The sequence below is a fragment of the Schistocerca americana genome, chromosome 2 (genome assembly GCF_021461395.2).
Source record: "Schistocerca americana isolate TAMUIC-IGC-003095 chromosome 2, iqSchAmer2.1, whole genome shotgun sequence".
Taxonomy (NCBI): domain Eukaryota; kingdom Metazoa; phylum Arthropoda; class Insecta; order Orthoptera; family Acrididae; genus Schistocerca; species Schistocerca americana.
The window spans coordinates 647761821-647776583 of NC_060120.1; the positions used below are offsets into that span (position 1 = coordinate 647761821).

A 14763-nucleotide genomic window follows, 5' to 3' on the forward strand; every position below is an offset into this window, starting at 1 on the left:
GACTTCCGTTCACAGTCTATATTTATCAGTGGTGTTATGCCATTTACAGTACATAATTGAATAAAATGTGTTTTCTCAAAATTTAGGGAGAGTCCATTTGCAGAGAGACACTTAATAATTTTCTTAAAGACATTATTTGCAATTTCCTCATCCAGTTCTTGCTTCTTGGGTGTGATTGCTATACTTGTATCGTCAGCAGAAAGAACTATCTTTGCATCTTGATGAATATAGAGTGGCAAGTCATTAATATATGTTAAGAACAATAAGGGACCCAAGACTGAACCCTGTGGAACACCATTCTTGATACCTCCCCAGTGAGAGAGACAGAGAGAGAAAGAGAGAGAGAGAGACTTACCCTGCATGAGCTGCCTCTGTCGCGTGATGATGGCCTCACAGAGCTGCCGCTGTCTGTCATAGCGCTGCAGCAGGGCATCCCGGCGCTGAAGCTCGTACTGGCGCACCAGCCGCTCGCCCTGCAGCGCCATCTTGTCTGCCTCCAGCTCGTGCACGCGGCACAGCAGCGCCAGAAGCTCTCGCTCCTCGCCCGAGCCTGGCAGTTCCTGTCACACCATCACCATCAGCAACGTTTTCATAAGCGTCTCTGTTGCTGCAGAAACTGTTATTATTGCAGTAGCCTATTTATATGAACAAACAATAATGCTAAATCGTCAGCAAGAATGATAAACACTGTTATTATACTCCTCATGGCCAGGCATATTCTAGCAAGATAATACAAGACCACACAGCTGTTCAAAAAAGCTTTGAGGACCGTACAGATCCTTCGCTGAGGATATTTTGCAATTAAAACTGTCTAGATCGTTTCATATATTTCCTCATTATTAATTTCATTTCTGCTACTGCCATCATCAAATCCAAAGTTAAGGTTAAGGGAATGTAAGAATGACAGTTGTTATTGGTAGGCCTACATTATCACGCTACAAAAGGCAAAACTTAAAAGATAAAAAAAAAAATATATGAAAAGTTCTCTCAACGAAACTTAGAACTTCTAAAACTATATTCAATGTCAGTCAGTATAAGCAAAGCACAACTGTTGCATCAACTGTCAATTTGGCTTTTATCTTTGTGTTGAAAAAATGGAGCGCCAAGCACTCAGTTGACATCCTGCATAGGCAAAGGTTTTATTGATCGACGCAAGACGTCGTTTTGTCAACTCTAAGTTTTTAAGAACGAACTTTTTAAAAAAAATTTTCCTTTTGAGTTTGCATTCTTCATTCTGTTCTTCTAGGTCCCCCGATTTGTCAGCCATAGAGAGCATGTTTGCAATGCTTTCGGAAGACCTATACTTTGATGGCAGCTTTCAGCCAATAGTCTCAACGAATATCAATTCAGCTTCAGTTTCAGACGTGCCAAGAAATTCCTCCTGATGACTTTTTAAATTTATTAATGGCTTTTGGGGATCACTTAAGACGACATTTCAAGGCTTTCTGATTCCATGTCACAACGAGCAGTCGAGTGTATTTCTTCCCATAAGGGTTACACCTCAAACTGATGTTGAATACGGACACCAGTTCAAAACGGGATGAAAGCTTCATCATTTAACAATCGTTATGTGATGAACATTTGCACAAAGACTAATAAACATTGGACTGGTGTTGCATGGTGTAACACTTCCCATTTGCTTCAGTGTAAATGACCAGTTTGTTTCACATGAACGCATGCTGACAGAAAATCCTTGTTAAATATCTCCAGAATCCGAAGAATACTGTTGGCAGACTACTAACGTGGGTAAGCTATGTGGGGTCATCTCGAAAACCTCACGCTGCGAACGTGGAACTTGTGTGTTAACCATTCTCCACGTATTCAATGCGACACATTTTTATTAATGATGGATGACTTGGTGGAAAAGTTGGATGTAAAAGACTGCACTTTGGTTGTTTAGAAAAGTTCAATTTCAACAATTATCTTTTCATTATTTTGGTAATTTTTGCAATGTAACTGTTTATTCATATGTGAAAAGAGGAAGAAGGCATTGGGTGTCATGTAAGGAGACTGAGGCAAAATTTGATAACCCAAAGAAACAGCACGTGTGACTGTGTGCTATGCACAAAGAGCTGGAACGTTGTCTTGGAGCTAAAATTCTCCCTTGTCCAGCTTCCTGCAATGCTTCATCTTGATAGCCTCTGGTAAATGCACCAGGTAATTTCGTAGTATACTCCTGTGACATTTTATCCTTTACGAGCATAATCTGCTAGCATCATAGCATCGCAGTCCCTAAACACACTCAGTATTACCTTGCCTGACAATGGTTGCGTCTTCGCCGTTTTCGGTGGTGGTAAATTCATAGTTTCCACTGCTTGCTTCGATCCTTTACCTCGGGGTCATTGTGTTAAGGCCTCCATAAACTTGCAAACTTGCTTGTCAAATTCTCCCTTATCTAGTCGCGGATTTGGAAAACTAGCTCGTATACGTACTAACAAAGTCTGACAGTTTAACCTCACTTTGAAGGAGACGCTGTTTGTGTTCCTGAGTAGTTTTACAGTGTTGTGAATGGCCACAAAAGCAGACAAAGCATTTCTGTAAATGACTTTGGCAATGGCTTAAAATGAGAAAGAAATGTACACATGAAAATCTGTTTAAGGAAGCGTTACACTCAGAACTTGGTTAATATGTCAACTTGGTGCAGATGGGCAATGAAACTTTAAATAACTTGTTCAGTGTTACTTCGACCTCACATTGAAAAAGAAGACACAAGTATGCAAAAATTTACTCTCTCTTCTTGGTCCTCTAATAACAGTTCATTAAAATACAGAGTTGCCAACAATCTCGATATATCAGGTCGGTCACCGTTATAGACCTTCTTGCCCCAGCATTCCGATAAGATCCAATTTTGTCCCGATTTTGTAAAATACTGTTACAAGCTTGGCTCAAGTACTGAAGTAGCGTCATATGTTAGCTCAGAATGTAAATGCAGCATCAGTTAGTTTTATTTATGTCAACATGTTTATGGGTGACGATTGAAATCACTATTATATACCTGACTAAAAGTGGTGTCAAGACTTCAGGCGTCAACTTTATCTGAAGAGCTTTTTAGAAATTAAGCGCGACTCGGAAGAATGGAAGTCTAAACACAGTGTGGAAGTGTGGAAGAAAGTTGGATTTACTTTCTTAAGGAAACCGAAAATCATGAATGCAAATGCCAACTGATAAAATTATGGGAGTATTTGTTTTTTATTCCCGCACACAACGCCAATGTGGAAAAATTTTTTTAGCTGATGTCGGCCCAGTGGACTGATGAAAGAAATTGAGTGTTGGTAGGAACTATTGAATCAATCTTACAGTGCCAGCTTAACTACAAGCTGACTTTCATGAGGTTTTTATAAGTACATAAATGAGAAAAACGACTTGTTGAAAAAGCTTAAATCTTCCAAAAAATATGGTGTACCGACTACTTGTGGTGCAACAAGTTCCATGTAATATTGTTCTAAATTAAAAGTAATTATATTAAATAAATTTTGTACTTCATTTCTGCACCCCCATCTCAGAGCGTCTCGATGCGGTCCCAGCTAGATACGGCAAAACTTAATTAAAATACCGCGACGTGGGAACCTATAGCCCACATCGTCCATGGAAGAAAGGGAGAACTTCGTTTTTTTTTATTATTTCATTACACTCTGCTTATATATTAGGTACGGAATATTGTCTTTCTTCTTAACCTCTTTCTCCATAATATATGGTTGGGAAAGATGCGACACAGCCATCATTTTGGTAATTGCAAGTGCTATTTTGTTTTTGTACATGACTGGTGTCCCAATAGTTGTGGAAAGTCTTGATACAATCAGATAAAAGGGAATACAATTAATTTCACCAAACACATGCAGCGAAGCATCAACACAAACAACGTCTGCCATTTTATCAAATTTTCTATCAATAAAAATTTCTGGCAAATATGTTCTATATGTGACAAGTACGTCAGTTATCACTTTGCATAGTCCAATATTTGGCAAACGTAGTAAAATTTAACAAACTGTTTGATCGTGGGCGGGAGCCTACATCCAGCACGCTGCCTCAGTACGGTCGAGTTTTTGAATGGCTGTTAGCAGTCACTGTACACAGCATTGAAAGATGTTTAGAACTGATTTTCAGTTTTTTCAGTGCCACTTTGATTGTTATACGAAGGTTCTAGACCTGTCTACTATCTGCACGGCTCTCTTGGAAGATCGATGGAAGAGAGGACGTCACTGCCTAGGACTCTTCAGCAACTACAAGTTTCATTTTCTGCATTTCTGGACAATGAAACTTGTAGTTGCCGAAGAGTCCTAGGCTGTGACGTCCTCTCTGCCATAAGTCTATCAAGAGCGTTCCACTCTTGGAGCATGAGATTCAGGTACAACAAATACGTGAGACTCTACGTTCCCGCGATGGCCTCACTAAACAAGATGTTAAAAAAAGTGTCGAATATTTCGAGAAGTAGTGGTACGCATCGAAATAGGAGCAGTAAGTCCAATAAACAAATTTTCGGGGACGTATACTTTGTGCGTCGTACACTGTTCTGAACATCTGTTCACGGGAAGATAGGGTACAGTTACAAACGTTTGGTTATGGAGTCATTTCATTGGTGATCCTTTAACAGGGCCAACAGAGTGTTTTGATGTCTTTCTGTATCTAAGTACTCCAGGCTCACATTAGTCTGAGCATTATGTAGTCGGTAGTCAGTTGTGTTGTTCGAGTTGCGACCTGGTATAGGTTCAGTGTTATTGCAAAGTGAAGTATTCACATTTCGGGTGTATATTGTAGTGTCTTAAATACTTACAAAAATGCCTTTGTAGCCACAAAATCGACTTGTCATTTGGTGCATCTGGTACCCTCCCCCCTCCTCTTTTCTCACATACAGTTTCACCCGTGTCAGTTTTCGCTAATAACTGTGAAACGCACTCATACAAATTTTACACTTGGGCGGCCCTTGCGTCATGTTATCTTGACTCCCACGCTGGTGGATTGTGTTGATGGTCCTTAAACCGGCCCTGCCTCTGCCAGTTCTCACTTGAAGCGAGGAGGGGTTTTTTGTTCAGCTGATGACGATGGACTGGGTTTCCAAAACCTGCCTGAGTGACGGTGGTCAGAGCTCATTAGGCTGTCTTTAAGGGTGAGCTATTTCCCCACACCTTACAGAAGAAGTTCTTAAAAGTCCTGCCAGGAGGCAGCACCTTACAGACATGTAACAGCTCAGAGTAGGTAGTCCAGTTTACGGCTGTTCCCCTGACCATGACAGGTGTCTGAGTTGTTGGCACTATCCTCTTTGTAATAATGACGACCTCCATTTTATTTGAATTGAAAGCTAGCTGCTGTTTGTCACCCTACCACCTAGGTGATTTATCGGCGTCTGAAGTCCGCTTTCCAGTATCCATGCATTAAGGCTCTTGGTGCTGTAAGCCGTGTTAACAGCGTATAAGGCCACCTTCACCCGTGATGTTGTGGGGATGTCTACCGTAAACAATGTCTATAGGATGGGGCCAAGGATTGATCCTTGTGGTACAACGGTTGCCATGGGGCGATGTGATGACACACTGTCAGCGACACATACGTGGAAGGTACGCCCATCCAAGTAGTTGCTCAGTAGTCCCTTGCTTGAAGGTGAGACTCCGTGCGTTAGCAACGTGTAGAGTCGTCCCTTGTGCCACGTGGAGTCGAGAGCTCTCGTGACATCGAGCGGCAGCACTCCAAAGAACTTCGTGGTGACCGAAGGCTTCCATTGCATCATCTACCAAGTGCAGTACTTGGTGGGTTGTGAAATGCCCTTTGCAGACATCTGTAAAAGGTTTTCGGCTTCCACATGGTCGAGTAGGCGTCGCAGGAAGAGACTCTCGAACACCTTGGATACTGCAGAGTACTGCTTTTCGCTCAAGAGCCGATACTGACATTGTAGGGAGGCATCTCGTGTTGCATTCGTACAGATGTTATTATTAATTTTTAACCTACTTAAAGTAGTATGTTACGGGCCCTCAATAGACTAGCCATAATAAGGCCGCTATAAGTTGGCCACCAACTCCCAAGTAGTAATCGTTAAAAGTTTGCACTTTATGGAACACTTCGTGTCAACTGTTCTGTTTTAATCTTAGAAATTTAGAAATTGCTGCCATCCTGAGTGATTCAAAGTTGTGACACTATAATTGTCTGACGAAAAGTTGTTGCATTGGCTGTGTGAGTGGATGATTAATCAATTGATAACACTAATTACACTTATATTTAAATGCATTATGCAGTATGAGACGCGATCACAAATGTTTACTAATGTCCCATTTTTCTTCAACTCATTGCGCTGTATTATAACAGCCTTAATTTAATTTCATATTTCTTGGGACAGATATGTACCGCATTCGTAATGCGCATTGACGAACCTATGTTACTTTCGAGTCAAAATTTGCAGCACAGCAGCTCATCAGTATGAATGGTGCACACCCGTGAGTAGTAAGTACTGGAAGGCGAACATTACTTACTCCATTGCCCCTGAGGTAACATGCCGAATTTACTGTGCTCGTGGCAGAATTCACCCACATCAATTCAAATATAAAGCACGTCTTAAAATATTACCGTTTCTGTGAGTATTTTTGTTTGTCACTGAGCAGCAAAACTAAGCTCTCGAGAAACTCGTAACGTTAGTTGACGTTTCTGGATTCTGCTGTTACTTGGTAGGCGCATATTATTATAAAATACGGCTGAGAACAGTGGGCGAGACGAATGGTAGATTTGGGCTACACGCGGCCCACTGGCCGTAGTTCGACAATCACTGCCCCAGAGAGCCAGAGAGTAGGCTTGCCGGCCGATAGCTTCGTGAGAACTGGGTGTGAATTGCGGGCTTGGGAACGATCACGGTCACCAGATGCTTCCATACCGCGGGGATGTTGCCAGTTCTCATTACTGCACTGAAAATGTCAGCTATGTGATCAATAGCCAGCTGTGGCAGGTGAAGAAGCATGACGTTGAAAATGTGGCCCGTCCCTTCAGCATTCTTTGGTGCTAGGCATTGGCAACACTGTAACGCCCGCCTCCTTTTATACTGGCGGGTCAATTCCGCAATTACATAGAAATGTACAAACACTTTTGATCAGACAGAACTTCGTAATGTGGAAAGCCACAGTTGATAAATTTCGTAATGAACGTAAGTAAAATGAACCAAATGACAGCTCAAATTTATGATTTGTTTCTTGTCACAACCGGTTTCGCTACTTTAAAAAGGATCCTCAGGTAGACTATATAAGCAGGGAAGGATCCCATGTATACATGTAATCAACATACGACAATAATCTTTTAAAAACTTTAATTTTTTTTAATTGAAATATTTTTATGGATCGTCCACTCACGTGCCAAAGAAACCGGTGTAGGCATGCGTACTCAAATACGGAGATACGTAAAAAGGTGGAATACGGCGTTGTGATCGGCGACGCCTATATGAGACAAGTGTCTGGCGCAGTTGTTACATCCGTTACTGCTGCTGCAGTGGCAGGTTCTCAAGATGTAAGTGTGTTTGAACGTGGTGCTATAGTTGGCACATGAGCGATGGGACAAAGCATCTCCTAGGCACCCATGAAGTTGGGATTTTCCCGTAAGACCATTTCACGAGTTTACCGTGAATATCTGGACTCCGGCAAAACAACAAATCTCCGATATCGCTGCGGCTGGAAAAAGATCCTGCAAGAATGAAACTAACGAGGACTGAAGAGAATCGTTCAACGCGACAGGAGAGCAACCCTTCCATTAATTGCTGCAAATTTCAGTGCTGGGCCATCAATAAGTGTCAGCGTAGAACCATTCAAAGAAGCATCATCGGTACGGGCTTTCGGAGCCGAAGGCCCACTCGTGTACCCTTGATGACTGCACGACACAAACCATTACGCCTCGCCTGGGGCCGTCAACACCGACATTGTACTGAGGTAAATAGTTGCTAAAAGTGTGTACAGAATGACGTGTTTTGCATGTTGCCTGGTGCAGTTGGAGTGACATGGGACCCCTGATACGTCCAGATACGACTCTGACATGTGTCACGTGCATAATCATCCTGTCTGATTACCTGTATCCATTCATGTCCATTATGCATTCCAACGGACTTGGGCAATTCCAGCAAGACACTGCGACATCCCACAGATCCAGAATTGCTACAGAGTGGCTTCAGGATCACTCATTTGAGTTTAAACACTTCTGCTGGCCACCAAACTCCCCAGACATGAACATTACTGAGCATATCTAGGATGCCTTGCAACATGCCATTCAGAAGAGTTCTCCACCCCCTTGTACTCTTACGGATTTATGGACAGCCCTGCAGGATTCATGGTGCCAGTTCCCTCCAGCAATACTTCAGACTTCCATGCCACGTCATCTTGCTGCAGTTCTGCGTGCTCGCAGGGACCCTACACGATATTAAGCAGGTGTACCAGTTTCTTTGGCTCTTCAGTGTATGTAAAGTGTTTGAACAGGCAGTAGAAATCAAAAATAAAACGTACGTACTGAAGTATCACATTAGCGCAACAAGACGTCTGTAGTGAAAAATCAAACACCTGAAGAGTGGAAGTCGTCAAAAGAAATAAAACAGGATATCGCGAAACAGGTGGTGACAAGACAGAAATCACCAAATACAGCTGTCATATGGTTCATTTTAGTTCCATCCATTATGACTTTTGATAAGATACATCTGGCACTCTGCAGGGAGCAATGGCTAGATGTAGCGCCTCCCTCGGACTGTGTAGAGAGCCTACCCTACATAGAGGGAGAGAGTGGCCAATGGTGATAGCGTCGCTGATTGGCTGAGAGTCGAGGAGGCCATGTTTTTACCAAAGTGTCGCTGACTTGGTACGAGTATAAATAGATACCGTGTATGATTCTATACTATTGCTTCTCTTCAACGCTTCGAACGCCAGTACGATTGTAGAATTGTGTACAGGTTGCAATAGGGTAGGTATTGAAGGACTTTGCATGTTCTCTGTCGATTCCATTTACGCAAATTATCTTACAGTCACTCTGTTAGCCGTATTTATGACGATACTTTTAGAACTTCACAGCAATTTTAGAGGCAAAATTTTTATTTGAAGTGATTTACTGAGTGTCACTAATAATATGAATTACAAAGTCATTAAGGATAGTCAAGAGGAATGCGTAGTTGCTCCGCTGTTGGGTGCAAAAACCGAAGTGAAGATGGACGTATGATGCTCGTTGTAATCCGAAGGTCGTGAATTGGAATCCTGCTCAATCTAGCTTCTTTAAACGTAATTTTCTAGACTTTTAATGGTTCTTGAGTGACACGATGTGCTTTAACATGTATACGGAACCCTAAGTCTACGTACTTCCGACTGGCGACTAACACTTGGCTCTGTAGTCTTGGCTATTCACATTCCTGTAAGTTATAATTATCGTGTGGATATTCAGCTACCTATTTTAAATTACTTTCTGCTCTTTCAGAAGAGTACCTAAGTATTGATGTTTTCTCGAGTTTCTGAGGTAAATAGTTGCTAAAAGTGTGTACAGAATGACGCGTTTTGCCAGCAGAAGAAAATGTTATAAGATCGACACACACTTAAAGGGCATTATGTTAGGACAGAAAGAGACAGAGTTTACCAATTTCAGCGATGAATATCCGCACGCAAAGATCTGAAATAGCATCATGTACTCTGAGATACATTAAATGAAACTTTTTTCTTATTAATCAGTTGTCAATGTTGATATAGCATCATAAAATACAGCTGTTGAAATTCGGCAGACATACACACTACTTCACGATACTTCCATTTGCTTACAATTTTATTAAGCCTATATAAACATAAACGAATGGCATTTGTTTGAATCATGTACCGACTATTAAGCTAGAGGATCTGCTTTGGTTTCATGCGTCAAGCATATGCCTTAATTTACTCGTAAAGTGGCTAGCTTTCTGCTTGCGTTGCTACCTAATTGCACGTCCCGCGCGCAATCTGGTAAAATCATGGCGGCCACGGACTGACTGGCCACTCTCTCCCTATGTAGGCTCTCTAGGACTGTGTAGAGAGCCTGTATACAGAGAGAGTGGCCATAGGTGAAGTTGCCCGTGATTGGTTGATTAGCTTTGGCGCCATTTTTCTGCCAAACGTCTCTCGCGCTTCCTATGTTTGCCGTGCTTTTGAGTTGAATTGAAGTTCAGAGGACTTATGGAAACAATTAAAAGGTATTTGAATTATTGAGAGACTTGTTATGCGTTGTGCATGCATGTTCGATTTAGTTGTATATCGTTTTTAGTACGTGATTAGCGTTTTGAATTTTGCAAAATTTGTAACATCTTGTTGCAGTCTGAAATGCCCAGTCAGGAAGGAATGCGTAACTCTTATAATGAAGTCCAGGTACAACTTTCTTAATGGTATATATTATCCAAAATATTTATTTAGTACGCCTATAAAAATGATTGGTTCTTCACTTTGCTCGGAAAATTCTGATTTTAAGCTGTCAGCTTTTTTTAAATATTTTTAGTCACGCAAAACAGGTAGGCCTACTACAATTTTTCTGCATTTTTTTAGCTGTTATTTCTTTAAAGTTCGTGCATACTGGTAGCATCACAAGCTTTTGTGAAGGCAATATCTGACAGTCCTTGCTGGAAACGGAAAGTTCCTGTAAATTATGTGACATGCTCATTCGACTTTATAACGTCAAACTTTATTTCGTTCCGAATCAGAACACTAGGCATTATTTTGGTTTCAGTATTATTGCCTGACTGTTGACGCAGGGAAGTTGTAAGACATTTTCCTCAGTTGTCGTAGTTGCTGAAACATTATTCGTAGTAAATAATTGTAGGTACTCCTGAAGACAGTTTTTAATAGGCCTACTTACTGTGGGGTAGAAGGGATACGATAGTTTTCTTGTTATATTTGGTCGTTATTACAGTAGCCTACATTTAACATTACCTGATTTTTGTAATCCTTTTCGTTTGTTATCTACGAGAGGTATATATATAAAGAAAGAAAGTCGTAAGCAGTTGTTTACTTGTGACATGCAAATATATATATATATATATATATATATATATATATATATATATATATATATATATATATCGGTAAAGATTAAAGATTTGACGTACCTATAACACGTCAGATGAATGAAAGTCGTAAGCAGTTGTTTACTTGCGACACGCAAAAAGTGTGAGACGTATTAGTACTTCTTGTCACGTCTTCAAACTTTTTGCATGTCACAAGTAAACAACTGCTTAAGACATTCATTCATCTGACGTGATATAGGTACGTCAAATCTTTAACGTTATGCACTTCCGATACAAAACAAATGCTGTTGTTGTTGTGGTCTTCAGTCCTGAGACTGGTTTGATGCAGCTCTCCATGCTAATCTATAGTGTGCAAGCTCATTCATCTTCCAGTACCTACTGCAACCTACATCCTTCTGAATCTGCTTAGTGTATTCATCTCTTGGTCTCCCTCTGCGATTTTTGCCCTCCACGCTGCCCTCCAATGCTAAGTTTGTGATCCCTTGATGCCTCAGGACATGTCCTACCAACCGATCCCTTCTTCTAGTCAAGTTATGCCACAAACGTCTCTTCTCCTCAATCCTATTCAATACCTCCTCATTAGTTACGTGATCTACCCACCTAATCTTCAACATTCTTCTGTAGCACCACATTTCGAAAGCTTCTATTCTCTTCTTGTCCAAACTATTTATTGTCCATGTTTCACTTCCATACATGGCTACACTCCATACAAATACTTTCAGAAACGACTTCCTGACACATAAATCTATACTCGATGTTAACAAATTTATCTTCTTCAGGAACGCTTTCCTTGCCATTGCCAGTCTACATTTTATATCCTCTCTACTTCGACCATCATCAGATATTTTGCTCCCCAAATAGCAAAACTCCTTTACTACTTTAAGTGCCTCATTTCCTAGTCTAATTCCCTCAGCATCATCCGACTTAATTCGACTACATTCCATTATCCTCGTTTTGCTTTTGTTGATGTTCATCTTATATCCTCCTTTCAAGACACTGTCCATTCCATTCAACTGCTCTTCCAAGCCCTTTGCTGTCTCTGACAGAATTACAATGCCATCAAATGGTTCAAATGGCTCTGAGCACTATGGCACTTAACATCTGTGGTCATCAGTCCTCTAGAACTTAGAACTACTTAAACCTAACTAACCTAAGGACATCACGCACATCCATGCCCAAGGCAGGATTCGAACCTGCGACCGTAGCAGTCGAGCGGTTCCGGACTGAGTGCCTAGAACAGCTAGACCACCGCGGCAGGCCTACGATGTCATCGGCGAACCTCAAAGTTTTTATTTCTTCTCCATGGATTTTAATACCTACTCCAAATTTTTCTTTTGTTTCCTTTACTGCTTGCTCAATATACAGATTGAATAACATCGGGTAGAGGCTACAAACCTGTCTCACTTCCTTCCCAACCACTGCTTCCCTTTCATGCCCCTCGACTCTTATAACTGCCATCTGGTTTCTGTACAAATAGTAAATAGCCTTTCGCTTCCTGTATTTTATCCCTGCCACCTTTAGAATTTGAAAGAGAGTATTCCAGTCAACATTGTCAAAAGCTTTCTCTAAGTCTGCAAATGCTAGAAACGTAGGTTTGCCGTTTCTTAATCTTTCTTCTAAGATGAGTCGTAAGGTCAGTATTGCCTCACGTGTTCGAACATTTCTACGGAATCCAAACTGATCTTCCCCGAGGTCGGCTTCTACCAGTTTTTCCATTCGTTTGTAAATAATTCGTGTTAGTATTTTGCAGCTGTGACATATTAAACTGATAGTTCGGTAATTTTCACATCTTTCAACACCTGCTTTCTTTGGGATTGGAATTATTATATTCTTCTTGAAGTCTGAGGGTATTTCGCCTGTTTCATACATCTTGCTCACCAGATGGTATAGTTTTGTCAGGACTGGCTCTCCCAAGGCTGTCAGTAGTTCTAATGGAATGTTGTCTACTCCCGGGGCCTTGTTTCGACTTAGGTCTTTCAGTGCTCTGTCAAACTCTTCACGCATTATCGTATCTCCCATTTCATCTTCATCTACATTCTCTTCCATTTCCATAATATTGTCCTCAAGTACATCGCCCTTGTATAGACCCTCTATATACTCCTTCCACCTTTCTGCTTTCCCCTCTTTGCTTAGAACTGGGTTTCCATCTGAGCTCTTGATACTCGTACAAGTCGTTCTCTTTTCTCCAAAGGTATCTTTAACTTTCCTGTAGGCAGTATCTATCTTACCCCTAGTGAGATAAGCCTCCACATCCTTACATTTGTCCTCTAGCCATGCCTGATTAGCCATTTTGCACTTCCTGTCGATCTCATTTTTGAGACGTTTGTATTCCTTTTTGCCTGCTTCATTTACTGCATTTTTATATTTTCTCCTCTCATCAATTAAATTCAATATTTCTTCTGTTACCCAAGGATTTCTACTAGCCCTCGTCTTTTTACCTACTTGATCCTCTGCTGCCTTCACTACTTCATCCCTCAGAGCTACCCATTCGTCTTCTACCGTATTTCTTTCCCCCATTCCTGTCAATTGTTCCCTTATGCTCTCCCTGAAACTCTGTATAACCTCTGGTTTAGTCAGTTTATCCAGGTCCCATCTCCTTAAATTCCCTCCTTTTTGCAATTTCTTCAGTTTTAATCTACAGTTCATAACCAATAGATTGTGGTCAGAGTCCACATCTGCCCCTGGAAATGTCCTGGTTCCTAAATCTCTGACTTACCATTATATAATCTATCTGAAACCTGTCAGTATCTCCAGGCTTCTTCCATGTATACAACCTTCTTTTATGATTCTTGAACCAAGTGTTAGCTATGATTAAGTTCTGCTATGTGCAAAATTCTACCAGGCGGCTTCCTCTTTCATTTATCTCCCCCAAACCATATTCACCTACTACGTTTCCTTCTCTCCCTTTTCCTAGAGTCGAATTCCAGTCACCCATGACTATTAAATTTTCGTCTCCCTTCACTACCTGAATAATTTCTTTTATCTCATCATACATTTCTTCAATTTCTTCATCATCTGCAGAGCTAGTTGGCATATAAACTTGTACTACTGTAGTAGGCATGGGCTCCGTGTCTATCTTGGCCACTATAATACGTTCACTATGCTGTTTGTAGTAGCTTACCCGCACTCCTATTTTTTTATTCATTATTAAACCGAGTCCTGCATTACCCCTATTTGATTTTGTATTTATAACCCTGTATTCACCTGACCAGAAGTTTTGTTCCTCCTGCCACCGAACTTCACTAATTCCCACTATATTTAACTTTAACCTATCCATTTCCCTTTTTAAATTTTCTAACCTACCTGCCCGATTAACGGATCTGACATTCCACGTTCCGATCCGTAGAATGCCAGTTTTCTTTCTCCTGATAACAACGTCCTCTTGAGTAGTCCCCGCCCGGAGATACGAATGGGGGACTATTTTACCTCCGGAATATTTTACCCAAGAGGATGCCATCATCATGTAACCATACAGTAAAGCTGCTTGCCCTTGGGAAAAATTACGGCTGTAGTTTCCCCTTGCTTTCAGCCGTTCGCAGTACCATAACAGCAAGGCCGTTTTGGTTAATGTTACAAGGCCAGATCAGTCAATCATCCAGACTGTTGCCCCTGCAACTACTGAAAAGGCTGCGGCCCCTCTTCAGGAACCACACGTTTGTCTGGCCTCTCAACAGATACCCCTCCGTTGTGGTTGCACCTACGGCTATCCGTATCGTTGCGGCACGCAAGCGTCCTCACCAACGGCAAGGTGCATGGTTCATGGGGGGAGGAAACAAATGCTATACACTATA

At 41.3% G+C, this 14763-nt stretch overlaps 1 protein-coding gene across 1 annotated transcript in view; it reads right to left on the reverse strand.

Annotated features, from left to right (window-relative positions):
- Positions 1-14763, reverse strand: part of LOC124594275 (kinesin-like protein KIF19) — a 458271-nt gene that overhangs the window by 76719 nt on the left and 366789 nt on the right. Inside the window, exon 9 of the mRNA XM_047132640.1 lies at positions 356-560. Within this exon, the coding sequence (XP_046988596.1) occupies positions 356-560 (205 nt within the window). The remainder of the gene's footprint in view (positions 1-355; positions 561-14763) is intronic.